General features: G+C 40.1%; 1 protein-coding gene and 2 pseudogenes across 2 annotated transcripts in view; 1 reads left to right on the forward strand and 2 right to left on the reverse strand.

The window, feature by feature from the left end:
* Positions 1 to 1588, reverse strand: part of LOC103704542 (ATP-dependent DNA helicase 2 subunit KU70) — a 29878-nt gene extending 28290 nt beyond the window's left edge. For both annotated transcript variants that reach the window (XM_008787881.4, XM_039122146.1), the window contains exons 1-2: positions 1269 to 1588; positions 1079 to 1156 (exon numbers count right to left, since the gene is read on the reverse strand). In XM_008787881.4, coding sequence (XP_008786103.2) covers positions 1079 to 1156; positions 1269 to 1331 — 141 coding nt within the window. In that variant the 5' untranslated portion in view covers positions 1332 to 1588. The remainder of the gene's footprint in view (positions 1 to 1078; positions 1157 to 1268) is intronic.
* Positions 1589 to 4931: 3343 nt separating this feature from the next.
* On the forward strand, positions 4932 to 11079 carry LOC120108524 (annotated as a pseudogene).
* Positions 11080 to 13196: 2117 nt separating this feature from the next.
* On the reverse strand, positions 13197 to 15568 carry LOC120108522 (annotated as a pseudogene).
* Positions 15569 to 15769: the final 201 nt, after the last annotated feature.

The raw sequence follows: 15769 nt of genomic DNA on the forward strand, positions 1-15769 counted from the left end.
ACCCATGATCGACTCATATTTTAATAAAAGTGATTTTCACTGAAAGTATCATTTTGCTTGATTCAGCGCAGAGAGCAAATTTAATTTTTCTCTAAATATAGATTTTTTTTAATAAAAAAAGGTCCAGGCTTCTTATCCAACTATAGCAGATGCTTGTCCTGACATCAAGTTTACTTGCAATCAGGTCATTTAGCTTCAACTTTATGATTTATTGCGCTCCTCGAATTAAGCTCTCAAAAAGCATCTTGATGTGTTATGGACTTTCCTATGCTAGAGATGTTTTTTACTCATCCTTGTTTTAGGTTGCTCCAGAGTTCTACCTAATATCTCCTTTTGTTGAATCTATTACTTCCACCTTTACTGCAAGGCCATCTCTGGTGAGTTTCCCCAGAAACGTACCCAAAAGGTATAAACCTAGATTTGGTGCGACACACAGGAAACTCCAGGTGTTAATTTGGAATCTAAGTGCCAACTTTGTAGCTGGCCGTTCCTTGAAATCCATGGTTCACGGTTGTTTCAAGGATCTTTCAGGGAAGACGTAGCATTTTCCTAAAGTATATTTTTTCTCTTGCATTTTCTGACTTGCTTTGATTTTCATCATACGAACTAAAGAATTAAGTCGACAAAAAAAAAAAAATCTTGCCCTTGGTTATGGTTAAGACATACTAAAATTCACGATAGTGCAGCTGTAACCCATATAATGCAGCTATATTACATCCAACAGCACAAACCGATGAGAAAGAAATGTCATCATATGAGGAAATGGAAGGACTATACATGCAAACCACGATAATACCACATAAAAGAAAGAGAAGAAAACATCGAACACCGCATAAATTATGAGCCAGAAATCCAAGAATCTCTTCCCGTCACCCCACTTTCAACCCATTTACACCCTTCTCTTTTACTCAAAACGATAGGGAAAAGGAATACAGAATACTCGTTCCACGAGTTGCATGATTCCCAAGTTCCCAAATAAAAGAACAGTAACACCAAAAAAGATCTTTAAAAAGAAAAATCATTTGACCTGCTATAAATCGCAATGCCAGAAATTTGAAGATGGGAAAGACAAACTCACATCGCTTCTTGCTGCACCGAACATCTTCGGGGACGCATCAACGAGGTAGACTACAAACTCCTTTGTGGAATCTTTTTCCTGAAAACAACGACACAAAAAGATTTCAAGAAACAAGAAGATTCCAGACACGGAGAAAGATTCGAGAAACCAGAAGACTGGAGAGGGGGAAAGAAGTAGGAGGGAAACCGACCCGATAGAACTCGCTCTCGGAGTCGGAATCATCCCGAAATAGGCCTTCTGGGTCCAAATCCATGAGGAGGGAGCGAAGGTGTTCGAGGAAATGCTTCTTCTTGGGGGCGAGGAGGGGGTCGAAATCGAACGAGGAGCTCTTCCCGCCAGGTGCTTCTTTATGGAGTCATGCGTCCGCGTCCGGGGAAAGGGAAGAGGGTTCTTCCGGAAGAAGACCGAGAGGCCCTTGTCAAATTACCAGAAAATCCCCTTTTAAAAGAAGAGAGAGACACGGGGTTTCTGCCGCCGTTCTGCCCTCGCCTGGCTTGTAACGAAAGCAACAGGGGGTGTCCAGTGGGCCGATACGGTGCTCGGTTTTATGCTGTTGCCACGTGGATAACTGGCGACGACTCTGATCATCCGTCTTCATCATGTGATTTTTTTTTTTTTTTTTTCTGGAACGGACAATTCATATTTGACGAATATGAGTACATCCAATAAAATCAGAAAACAAAATATCTCGAAGGGCTAGAGGCAGCTCTTCATCTCCAGCCCACATAGTACTATCTGTATGGCTTGTCACATAGGCGGCCATCCAATCCGCAGCCCCATTAGCTTCACAAAGACATGCTTGGCCTGAAAGGCCACTCCATTTCTCGTCATGGCCCATATATCACAAAGCAGAGGGTGGTTGTCACCCGCACCCCTCGGACCTCCTGAATCTATCTGATAACCGTAGTCGAGTCGCCCTCCAAAATGACTGAGCGAACTTGCAAATTTAGCCGAGCAAGTCGAAGGCCTGCCCACGCGGCGCTTAACTCTACACTAGGAACTGAAACATCGAATAGCTGACAGCCACATGCTACCACCACTTTGGCGTTCGGGTCCCTGATAATAAACTCCGCGCCACCCCGCGTACCTCCGTCCGAGACATACTCATCAAAATTCACCATGATGATTATTTCATCATGTGATTTTTTTCCCCTATGACTTTTGATATAATGGAGGCAAAGTCTCAATATTGAATAAATATGCACCATTCACTATTCACATAAAATAGGAGAAGCAAGAACCAAATGTAGGGTTGCACTACTGTTATAAATAACATCAATATTCTTTCAACAAAAAAATTACATCAATATTTCACCCATAAGGTACCCAATCCAGTTAGCCAATCAGCAAGTTGATTTGTTTCAACATCATGTATGCTAGTTTTGGGGCATGCAAGTTTTTGCTAAAAGTGATCGCTCAAGACTAGATTTGGAGACTATGGATTAGATCTAGTTGCCATCTATTAATTCTCGGATGCAATCACCGTTATGAGCTTTTCTTGTGGAAATTTTGAACTAAAGCAATTTTTCTTGATTATGCTTCCGAGTGATGTGAGACCTAGCCGCGATGAATAGATTAAAATAAGGCACAAAATGATGCTAGTTCTTATACATTGTTGTGAAAAGTTTTGACTCCAGATGAGAGTGAACAAGCTATCTGCTAAGGAAAGAAAAAGATGCCGCACTAAAACTTCTACTAAGTTTCCATGAGTTAATATTTTGTGGAATAATCATATGCTATATGAAGAAAATTATCCTCATCATTGGTTGGCAACCAATCATAAGCAAATTCTTATTTTCAAGAACCATCATTAGACCGAATTGCTTTGCATTATTCAACAAGCCAACTCATTTATCATAAGAAATTTTCCATTACATAAAGTCAAAAAGCTAGCACACACTATGTCTAATCATTCAACGGTTCACCATATCCATCCACCAAGCCAACAGCCCCTATATATCAAGCTTTGATGGATCTCATTCATAAAGTACGTAAACTAATTAGATCAATTATTTATCATAAACACACCTTCATACTTCTTTTTTTCATATACATGAAATGATACAGCTCTTCTTTGCCTCTGCAATGCTTTAGAGAGGAAAAAAAAACGTATGAAATGTATGAAAACTACAAATAAAGCCTACTTATATTATGGCATATCTTAAAAAATTCAAATTTAAAATGGTAATTCTTCCCTTGAAACCAATAATGTGCATACACGTGCTAATTGCCATATCGTTGTATGTCAGGCTTGATATGTATCTTTCTCTTGAATTAGGCATATGTCCAACGTGCCACGTAAAAATATTTTAAATCCAATATTTATGAATTTGTAACATCCCTTAGTTAGCGCTCTTGCACCCTTTATTTTCTCTATATCGATCGATGAAACTATAGTTACTATTTTATTTTTTTCACTTCTTATATTTTATCCTGCATTCCATGTTCTAACCTATGACTCCATGCTTGACAAGCATATTACATGCATATATTTTATCCTTTCGAGTCTCTATTTATAATCTCATTTACTTTATGTTAGTTCTACTAATCAACTATAAATTGCCGACTTTATAAAGCATTCCCTGATAGAAGATTTTTTGGGTTATATGCAGTTTGCTTCATGAAAATGAACATCCTCTGTGAAGGAGCCAAGATATAACTCAGGCATGTATCTCATGACATTCTAACTATTGCTTGTTGTTATAAATTCTAGATTCTAATGTGTTGGATTTGATACGGCGCAGGAAAAGTTTTCTAATTATGCTTAGTTGTTATACTAAATAATAAGGATGTCTTGATTCTATAGTTCATCAATTGACATTTTTTTTTGGGCAATCGTTGATCGACAAATTGCAGGCTCATTTCATTATATGGTACCTTTTTCTATGTATAGAAACTCCATGTTGCTTTGTAGCTTTTTCTTAAATATAACAAAAAGCTTTAAAGCCTTTATTACAACACAAATCAATGTTAAAGTTTGAAATTGTTCTAGTTGATATTAAGGAGCTTCTCTATGTTAAAATATATGCCCCCATTTTTTGTTCTAAGCTCAACTCGAATAGTTTGGCATTTGGTGCCTTTGTGTTTTGTTCTCTGTATCCCTTGGGAACCAAAGGGTTGAGCCTTGTTTATGGTGTTTTATCATTTCTCCCCAATGCTCCCTCCTTCTCGCTTTCCCTCTTCCTTTCTTTTTTCTTTTTCCTTTTTCTTTTTTTTTTGCTTAAGAAAAGGGAAGAAAGGGGTGAGAAAAACCTCAACCGCGTAGTAATCCTCACTGGGCCTCCTCTCTGCTAGAGAGTGTTCGATATGGATAGAATATTTTTTACTCATACTCTTCCTATCCGTGACAGAGCTCCATCCGGGTAGAGATCTTTGTGCTGCAAATTCAATTTCCCAATGGTGAGGCGTGTTTGGTACTTTGGTCTGATTTATCAGCCAGGCAATGGACAATATTTCATCAGCTATGTTGTCCGAAAATTTTCCTCGCCTAGTAATAATACCACAGGACATAATTACTGTTTTCAATAACTATAAATCTTGTGGCATATAATTTATGGTGTTGTTGTTTAATATTAAAAAAGCAGAGCCTCATTTTTGTAGCGAAGTAAGCACTTGATGAATATGACTCACAGAAATGAATGGCTTACCATGTAGGATATAATTTCTCCGGTGATTACGGGGACTTTGACCATTCTTCAAACGACCTTTACATAAAAAGCTTGGAACAATTCAAAAATGTTGGGCGACCTCATCGATGCTCGAGGTAAAAGCCAAGACAGTCAAGATATTTATCGTCGACAAAAAGCAAACTTCAAGGAACTCCGTTATCTTACCATGATCCTTGGTGCAGCAGATCGGAGGAAATGACGAGTTTCCAATGCTTTCCCTTTTCTTTATAAGAAGGCCAGGCTCGGCGTCATCCGTTCTATCAGAAAACTCATACTCTACCTGTCGCATGTTTGCACCCTCTTTTTCTCTTGGACGTTCAACACCAAGGGGATCAAAACTCCATCTATTCATCCAACCATCATGCACGAAGGTAAGCACTCTCTCCCCTCCGTTTTTTTATTTTATTTTATTGGAGAAGTCTCTCTCTCTCTCTCCCCTCTTCTTCTCTTTCGGATCTTATATATGTCCTCTCCCTTCCTCTCTTTTTGGGGCTTCCTCTCCAAATTCTTCTTCTATTTCTTCTCTTACTGAAGATCCTCTGACCCAATCTCTATCACTCCTTTTAGATGTCATCACTTTAACTTCTCCTTCTCCATGTTGTCGCGGTCTCTAACGCAGGTGCAATAGCCGCCGCGGTGGGCTGCCACCGCAAGAAGCAGCGGTCGGTGAGAGACACTAGTCTGATGCCAAGGCTGGTGTTGACGGACTCCGGCGGGGTCGAGGAGCTCGAGAGCTTCTCCCACTACGTGGGTAATCTCACTGCAACACCAGACCTCTATATGCCAAGTCTCATGGTTTTTCGGATACTTGGCGTTCGGCCTTTAATCTCTCTCTCTCTCTCTCTCTCTCTCCCTGGGTTGTGTTTAGCTTTTTGATGTCTTTATCTCTTTTTTAGTCACCAGCTAGTTGCGAATTATAATTAAATCTCGTTGTGAATTATAATTCAATCTTCCATGATGGTGATTGGCCCCACACCTCATTATAGAATTAAAATTGAGAATATGGCCAGGCCTCGGGTCTAAACTAGCTAGGCTTTAAGCTTGATTTATTTAAATTAGATATTTTCTGTGCCCAAACCTAGCTCATGATCAGCTCTAGTACTTCAACGAATTATGAGAATCATATCATAGGTACAAAGAGTTCAAGTACATTTCCATCCGTGTTCTTGCATAACAATCTCACAACCATGATTATATAGTATGGTGTCAAGGTGGGGACCCATGTCCTTGATTATATTATTTCCTTCATTTTTTTTAGAGCTCTATTTTGATGAGAACACGAGAACTAAATTTTTTGGATTTTTTAAGTCGTATATTAATTTGATGATGTTTTGGCAGCTAGGCAGTTGGGTTTTGAGGATGCAAATGAATGCCCTCAGCTATGCAAATTAGCATATGATTTCCTGAGGAAAACCAAGGGGTGTGAAGACAGCATATTTGCCTTCTTTGCTGGTGACTCAAATCCTGAAACCGTGTGTTTGAAATTTATAGAGGAATTAGATAGGTGTATACTAGGTTATTTTGCATTTCATTGGGATCACGCCACTCTTATGATTACTAAGGTAATAGAACAATCAACAAAAGGTTACCCCCTTGCTAATTTTGTTTCATCAATTTTATCATTTTTATGGTGTATTATTATATCTTGACTATTTATTTATTTATGTAGGTTTTGACTGCTGATGGAGAACCCAAAAGGAAGCTCAAGGACATGGTCATGGAGGCTACCAGGTGGGCACTCCTTACTCCTCTGTTTGTTAATGACAGACATACTATAGATAAAAGGAAATAATCAGACCAGTATGATTATGAGATATTAACAACCATCGAAGACCTTGTTTAATTCTTTGGTCGGTAGTTATGTGAGTATTGGGAGCTAGCCCTGTCCCATCATTTGTGAACAAAAATCATATGAATCGGGCACTGAAGAAAGAAATATAGAGCAGGTTTCTATTTTACCATATTTCCGCTAATGTCCATCTCAAAGGAGAAACTTAAAAATTAAGGATGGCTCCTAGTAGTTAGTCTTATAAATATAAAAAAAAATCAAAAAAAGAAAAACCAATCGTACACATAATTCTCTTTCTTCCTCATTTTTAAAATATATTTTTTAAGATACGGTCTATATGGTCAGGTGATGCACACTAAGCAAATTAGTTATCTAGCAAGCTAATATACACCTCTAGATAAATCGGTATATAGTTTTCAAAATATGGTATTCACAAATATATGGTACATAGCCAGTAATATATACTTAGTAAATTTGTCATCTAACAGCCCCAATACACATCTCTAAAATAAATTGATATATGCCTTTCAGAACATTATGTTTACCGATACATACTACATAACTAAGTGATACAAACTCATCGATTTTTTGATACGTACTGTAAACTTTTTTGATATACATCTTTAAGTAAATCGATACATAATTTTTAGAAATTATACCTATACCATTTCTTAGATTTCATAATCTCTTAGGTGCAAAGATTTTGAAAAAGAGGGAGTGATTTGAAGGAGGAAAAAGAGACATAAAACTAGAGAAGAAAAGGAAAGCGCACAATACATGTGCATTTGTGCATGTTGTTTTATAGTTGGACTGGTCCATCAGCTCGGTGGTGGAAATTACGCTTGAGGTGGCTTATTTTGGATCCGAGCTTTGCATGGCAGATAAAATGTGGGCCCAAAATCACATCTTCTTTTGGATATCTTCCAGCCAACTTTTTCATTCATGAGCAAAGGGCCTTCAATTATTCTCTGTCTTGGTTCATCTTGTAGAAGATCATGGCCTTGTGGTGGTTTGGTTTGGTTTAAAGTTTTGTATGGGAGATGAAATGTGGGCCCAGAAGAATTACCTTCCATCCAACTTTTTCATTTATAATGCGCTTGATTTAGTATTGATCAATAAGCAAATCCCCCAAAAAAGTTGACTCAATGACATGAATGAATGCATGCAGCGCCTGTCTTGTTTATTGGAACGCAGGAAACAGAGGTTTGAGAGGGTAACAGGGACCTGAAAGTGGCAAGGCTGTTCTCTACATTGGTGGAGGAGATGAAGGCCATCGGGATCGCGTCGCACGATGATTCCCGGTGCGCCGATGCGATGGTCCCCGTGGCCTGCGGTGATCGGCGCCCGGTTCTACTTCTGATGGGCGGCGGCATGGGTGCCGGCAAGAGCACTGTGCTTCATGACATACTTGAGCAGGAGTAAGTCCATGCTGCCAGAAATTGAGGTCCCTTCTCTCACAATCTCTTATTACTAGTAGATACATTGTGACTTACCCCTAAAAATATGAGCGATAAAAAAAAATTTAGCAGTCACTTCCGTTATATAATTCAGGAGAAGTGCAATGCACTGAAATGTGCTGGAACTCAGGCAGGAAAGGTAGTCAGTTCTCCCTGCTTTCCTGTGTGATCTGATAGTTCCACTTACTGGGAATCAATGGAAGGGAGCTAAGCTAATATTTACAATTAGAGTAGTAACTGATAATTACGTACCATTAATAAGCACAAATTTTGCATTAAACAAATAGCAAGTGTGGCAATTAAGGAGGAAGGAGTGGCAGCCAGCTCCTAACTTGTGGCAATGTACTACCATTATGGTGAATCCCTCCCTTTTCATCAGTAACATGACTGTTTGTATAACTGATGGCAGAACGACTACTTTTTCAAAATAAAATTTATTATTATTTTTTTATTTTTTTAATATTTTTTAATAAATAGTTTCTGTAATTTTTTTTAATAAAAACTGGATGGCTTTACCTCTTTCTTCATTAAAAAAATAAAAATAAAAATAAAAGTAAAAGTAATTGAAGGCATAACCACATCTCACCAGTGGGTTCCAATGGTGGTTTTTTTTTGAGACATGCAGTCAATGATATATTGTTTCATGGCCACTATAACAGAAATACTGCACTCCCCCGCCAACCGACGGATGTCACAAAGAAGAGGGGACTCAGTATACGTCTATAAATCTTATTTGGGCTCTAATTAGGCTATTGAGCAACATGTCTCAGTATACGTATATATTTCAAACTTTTATTTTTTTATAAATCAATTCTTGTAATCGATATGATTCTTTTAATTTTTTGGAGTAACAAAGGCAATGCTGGGCTTATTTTGGTTGCAGTGAGTTTGGTCAAAAGCGAACGCGGTGAGGTGGAAGCGGATGCGTTCAAAGAGAGAGATGTCATTTACCGAGCCATCAGCTCAAGAGGCCACCACAACGACATGCTCCAAACCGCCGAGCTGGTAACACATCAAAACCTCTATCTACTCCTCTGTTCTTGATATCTTGAGGGCAAGCAAGATGTTATTCTTAAAAGCAAATACATTTGAAACGATGGGATTATGTAGAATAATTTTAGTACAATGATTGAATCTTAGAATAGAACATTCCGTTTTTTACCCAAGTTAGGTTTAAGGATCGAGATTATGAAGAATAATTATTATAATTAACATGCTTATATACTAATTAGCATGCTTTTACTATATTATAGATGATTTTTTTAGATTTAAATAATTTGAAAGAACTGGTAGCTAAAGTCAAGGGACATGGTATGTTTGAGTTGGCCAGGGCAGTTCTTTACCCGATAAAAGCTATTAGGGTTTATCAAGCTGAACGATGTAAAATATGTTCATGTAACATAATACATTCATGAAGCCGGTCATGCATTTCAAAGTTTAATAAGAAACTTTTTGTTATGTTAATCAGATTATTTTGGATAATTAAGAATTATAAGTTAAGGGTCATGAAAATCATGGAGGTAAATTCATAACTTTTGATGTCTTGTTTTGAGATGAGATTCTGAGTTGTTACATAAAACTAACTAAAATCTCAGCATCATAGGCCTGAAAGCTGAAACCTAGATAAGCCCAACCCAAGTCCCCTGAGCGCTGAGCATACAGCATGAGCACCAAAATGTTACTAATGTTTAGCTACTGGATCACCTAATATTTAAAGCTGTCTTGCTCATAACCTTCCCTTGCTAGCCATTACCTTCCAATCTAAAACCAGGCTTAACATAAAAGCTGCAATAGGTGCACCAATCTTCAACAGACGCTGCCTCCTCCCTCCTGGTGACTGCGCTCAACGAGGGCCGGGATGTGATCATGGATGGCACACTTTCATGGGAGCCATTCGTCGAGCAAACGATTGCCATGGCCAGAGCCGTCCACCGCCGGCGCTACCCGAATGGGGGCCGGTTACAAGGTTGCCGAAGATGAGAGCATCACCGAGAATTACTGGAAACCAGTCGATGATGACGACGACGACGATGATGATGACACCAATAACAACTGTGAGACCAGCAAGAGGAAGCCTTACAGGATAGAGCTGATTGGAGTTGTGTGTGATGCCTATCTTGCAGTAGTGAGAGGAATCAGGTAAAAGGCCAGCCCAAGGTCAGCCCATAGCTATAGCATGAGAATTCACTCTCTCTTGATGGCCTACAAAGATGTCTTTGCAGTCCAGAGCAAATGCCAATTGTTGACTATGCCAAACGTTATTGTTGAATGACAGGAGAGCAATAATGATAAAAAGAGCAGTGAGGGTGAAGTCCCAATTGAAGTCCCACCAGAGATTTGCCAGTGCCTTCCGAAGATACTGTGAGCTTGTAGACGACGCCAAGCTCTACAGCACCAACGCTTTGGGAACTGCCAAGGTCTTCTCTTCTTTTTCTTAGTTTCCCATTCAAAATCCAAGTAGCCAAACTATACAAGTCCATCGAACCTATAATGCCGTTCATAATCATGTTAATTAAACACTAAACTCCAAAGACTTAAACTATTAGAAAACGAGTTAATAGTGTTATATTGGACTTAAGCAATCTGCCAAGTGTGCGGCTCGGGCCATACATGCGAACTGAATTGATGAAATAATCGGCTGGCTTAGAAAGATCTGAACTCGCAACTTCTACCAAATTTGGTAGGATAACATGTTAATTATCCACATTATTTATGAACTTAAGCTATTATGCGTATCGGTCTTAATTTATCAATGGATGATCATTTTGCAGCTAATAGCAAGGAAAGATGTGGACAGCAACTTGCTATGAACCCTCAAGAATTCCAGCTGCCTGGAGAGGGTGAGCAAATTAAATGAGGAAGCTAACTCAATCTGCGAAACTCATCCTCATGGTGATACTGGATGTGGATCTCGCTCAATTTGGCATGACATAGTGATGTCGCCATCGAGGAAATCGATCCAACGAGAACTAAAGGCAGCAGTTTCAAATGATCGAGAAGCAAAGTTCATGACCTAATCACTGTGAAGCCAATCACCAGGTCCTCGTTGGTCTGATGTTGTTTTGTACATTATGAATGGCATGGAAATCAACAACATGTCATGAATTCCTACTTTGCCACTAGATTGTGTCAATTAAAAAGTGTATTCTGGTCTCTGTTTACAGCTCTAGTTAATGGTTCTCTAAATATCTCTACTTCTTGGGTCCTCCAATCTGAACCATCTGAAATCATGTGCGACCGAGCCACAATCTAGTCTGGTGCACTTAACTTGACTAGACAATTAGGTAGTTTAAAAGAAAAAAAGAGTAGCTTGACCCTCTATTGAGATTTGTTTCTTGGATAAAGAATCAAATGACTTTGTTAAAAGCATACTTATAACACAAACTATTTCATGAAATTGCATCGGAGGATATTAATAGGGCATCTCAGGAGCCAGCATTGGCAATGCATATCTTGAGATAAACGGGTAATATTTTTTTGATTTTATCTTTGTCGCACATCTCTTGATGCTTTATCTCGTATTGGAGTAACTATATACCATTGGAAACCTGAGTGTGATATCCAATGGATAATTATAAGTTTGCATCCAAACAGGACCATGTCAGGGTAAGATAAGATGCTGCTGCCAATTTGGGGTATCTAAATGCAGTCTCAAGCTACACTAAAAAGTCTATTCGTTGTTTTTAACTTTGTATTTCACTCCTAGATCACCTTAGTACTGATTGTAACAAGTAAAGTGCACAATAGGCAGGTCAGATTTATGCATGAGTTTCTATTCTCATTTCATTAAGGATACTTACTAGCACTGCAGGGTTCATAATGCAATGTTCGCTTCGAGATCTACGCAGATAGATAAATGGAGGAGTTCGGAGTGCTTTGAGAGTAGTGCAGAGTGCGATCCGATGGTCGATGTTGCGAAAAAAGATCAATTATTCTTTCGCATGGAAGATATAACCTGAACCTAGATTAAGCATGAACTTATTCCTTTTTTTTTTTTAAACCAAAGCACAAATCTGCTATGGCGCATATTTATTCCATAATTCATAGTTAAGCATCGGTGGTTATTAAAGTATTTTAACTAGGGGCTAGAGGGCTTATTCATGTCACATTCCCCCATGGGTCTAGAAAAGAAAAGGATAACTCCAAAGAGCATCAGACGTCCAACCCTGCTGCCCAATTACTGTAAACTAGTGAAAAGAGAAGGAACATGCTTGCTTAAGAACCCAAAAAGGCAAAAGGAACCCCCAAGTTGGCTCGCCAGCTACTACGCTCACTCTTCCCCCGTTATTAACTGGATTGATGCGTACCTTTGGTATAAAGAGGAACTTATTGTCTCGAACACGCCACCAGTCACACTTTCAGTTCCCCATGGATCAATTTAAGTCTCCAAGATTAAAACAAATTATAGATCTTATGATTAGCTGGTTCTAGTTATTAGATCAAGATGTTATCATATAGAAAATTTTGACACATATGGCCAATGCATTATTTTGCATTGAACGTGAACTTCAAGTTTTGGTTCACCCTCACCATCTTCTTCGTTCGTCATAGAGCAGAGCCCACAACTGCACTCCATCTAAGATGAGCACTCCAAGGACCCTCATCCGTCTAAGCTAGCAAATGGGGCTCCGAAACCAGTCTTTAATCCGGCCTAACGAAAGCATTAGCTATTTTCCAGTTCCTTCCGGTTTCCAACAATGGTGAGCTCGCCACCAACCAGTGTTCCACTCGTAGAGTCTCTTTCATGCCTTCCTGAAGGGCTGTGCACTCGCAAAAGAACGTAACAACTAACAAACATTTGCACAGTCAAAAGAGATGTATTCAAGACTCCAAGCGTCCATTTTTGGGACAAAGGAAAAAGACTGCCAGCCTTCCAAATGCATCCAAACAAGCGAGATCTGTCAGCGTTTTTAAAGTCATAGACTCGCAGTAGAAGCAGACAAATGATAGCATTACCAGCGGAGCAAGGCTTGCAGAAGTGTCAGATGGGAAGGCACCGTATTATCACGAGCTGATTAGCAGCTCCATGATAACCGAATACCTGGCATTCGGAAAACACCATCGAATGGAGGCTTCATGGAAGCTTCATGGGTCCAGAAGGACCATCATGGAGACAAAGCTCGTACGCATGGCCCACCAGAGCTTAGATGGACAGGTACTACTAGCACCAAGTCATCCACGGAACAAACATTGAGATAAACCACTGAATGAAAGCAAAGGAGAGAACAAATTTGAGCAACATGAAATGCTACCATTCCCTTCCAAGATTACAAAATGCCTATTGTCGTCTAAAAAAGGTCTGCTATATACTTCCATCCAACTGCTTTTGAACATGGTTGCAGTGATGGTATGAGATGTGAATTGAGCAAGGAAAGAGTTCTTTGTTCGCTTCCTTCAACCATTACTGAGGTAGGTAGCATTTCTACGTGGCTCGACAGGGAGTATCCTCTTGTATGCTCCTCTTCATATTGGAAAGCTTGCAGGATCCAGAGACTAACCCACATCAGCAACTGCTCCACTGCCTCGATCTTTAGCTAATAGAAAAGTAAGCATATACAGGAGCGGTTGGTTCGGTCACCCCAAAATGGAGGCTGGGATGCAGATGGAGCAGCAGCTGGGCTGGCTGCTGGTGGAGAGCTCTAATGCCTCTTAGATTTGGGCAGACTGGGCGAGCAACCTGGTGTGGTTGTGCTCGCTTCGTAAGTAAAATGAGCATTGAGGGGTCCTCCAGGCACCTCTCGACGTGCTTCCTTGCAGGGCAGCCCCTCATGCTGCTGCATTTGTAGTATCCCCTGCATTAAATCAAACTTGCTCTCTCTTATAGGGCTCTTCTATGAGTAAGAAAACGAACTTAACAGCAATTGATTATGAACAAACATTCAGCAAAATGCTAAGATTCGATCTTTCTGGATTTATATAGTCATAATTCCAGTACTTAAAAGCATAAATACAAACAAAAGAACAAACTTTGTTGCTGATGTTTTACTTAGAGAAAGATTCAGGCTTGCTTATTTAGTTGTACTTAACGCTTCTGTCGTCACGGGTTGCTATAATGGTGTTACAAATTTAGGTGCCCGATGTAGTGATAAGAGAGCTGAATGAGTATATCCAACACAAAGTTTGGCAACAAGAAGCAAATTTGGAAGTAAAGGGTGTGCTAGTTTCCACAATAGAAAGAGAGCATTTTAATCTACTCAGCAAATTGGGTTCTTTGTACCAGAATCAACGATGCCATCTTAGCAGTGCTATATCATCACCTAATAACTATGAGGGTTTGTGGGAAACCACAATCAATTTGTAGTTCAGAAAATTCTTCAAAAATTCTCACACAATCCAGCAGAGCACAAACTTCTGCAACTGACAACTCTGAAAGAATGGAATATTAGGAAAATCAGCTCGATGTGCTTTTAACAGCATGCATTTATTGTTCCTTTACATGGAACATGGAGGCCAAACTATAATAATATTCATTGCTCAAACTCATCCAAGTTAAGCGAGAGGCATTAAGCAACTGCCCAAGAGAAATTGGTATTGGGAGTAAAGAAATACCTAGGATGAGGAGAACCCTTGATTGGTTTCTGTCCATACTTCCTCCATGAATACTCATCGGGCGGGATGTCAGCAAGTTTGTTACTGATAGCAGGCACCTTAATGGATCTCTTGATTCTCAGCTTCCTGCAAAAATATAAGAACAAAAGAGATCAAGAATTAGTAACCAAAACTGTGTTGAATCCAACAAGAACAAGGAACAGCTTCGATGGTCTCATCACCTCCTTTCGAGCAGTGGCATCTGCCGGTCGTCGCGCATTTTCCACTCCCATCCTCCCTCTGCCTGAACACCTCCTCTTTGGAGGCAGATGCGTGCTCACTGGATCAGATGCCGCTGCTCGCCAATCAGATGGAATGCCTTCCCATCCAAGCCGGCCACACTGCATCCATGCTCAGCGACGACAGGAAGGACCTCGCCGACGACACGGTCGGCGTGCAGCTCGAGCTTTCAAACTTGAGGTTGATGCCACTATTGCTCCTCCTGAACAAGTCAGCCTGCAACTTAATCTGCTGCTGGAGCTGAAACCTGTGGTTGCTCTGCTGCTGTTGTAGGAACTGCAAATGGGCTGCCGTGGAGGACCCTGTGGTGCAAGCTGGAGAGCGCTCCTTGAAGAAGAAGAAGAGTTCAAATCCAGCCTGGGTTCTCAAGTAAGATCTTTTGGTTTTGGGTGAGTGCTGTGGATTTTTAGCACTGGAATCCAACTCTGGTGTGAGGTATCTGACAGACTTCTTGGCAGGAGTTGGAGAGGCTTGGGGGAAGGCTCCATCACAGACAATGCCAATGGATGATCTAGTAAAACTTGTGGTTGAAGGGGGATTGGACTCTCTTCGCAATCCTCGCCCTTGCGTGACCCACACCATCACTGAGCATTGAGGCCACTCTCTTGAACCTTGAAACAGCCTCCCTGTCTCCGCCATCAGATTCCTATACTGGACTTGATCCTGAGACTGGGAAAGCAGCTCAGGAACTCTGGCAGCTCTCCACAGCAGCTCGGTTAGCTTCCTCCACCTGCTCCATCTCAACACCAAGTCCGGAACACCTAAATTCCCCAAAAAAGTCTCAGCAGCGACAGCATCTGAAAATCACCAAAACCAAGTTCATCGGACAGATCTCAAACAAAACATTACAGAAACTGAAGAACGTTCAAAAGAAGAAAAGTCTGAGATGGGATTTTTGATTGGTTTATCACTAGTCTTTCCTCCATGTTTACCAACAGATGATCAAATT

Source organism: Phoenix dactylifera, unplaced genomic scaffold (genome assembly GCF_009389715.1).
Source record: "Phoenix dactylifera cultivar Barhee BC4 unplaced genomic scaffold, palm_55x_up_171113_PBpolish2nd_filt_p 001377F, whole genome shotgun sequence".
NCBI classification, from domain to species: Eukaryota; Viridiplantae; Streptophyta; class Magnoliopsida; order Arecales; family Arecaceae; genus Phoenix; species Phoenix dactylifera.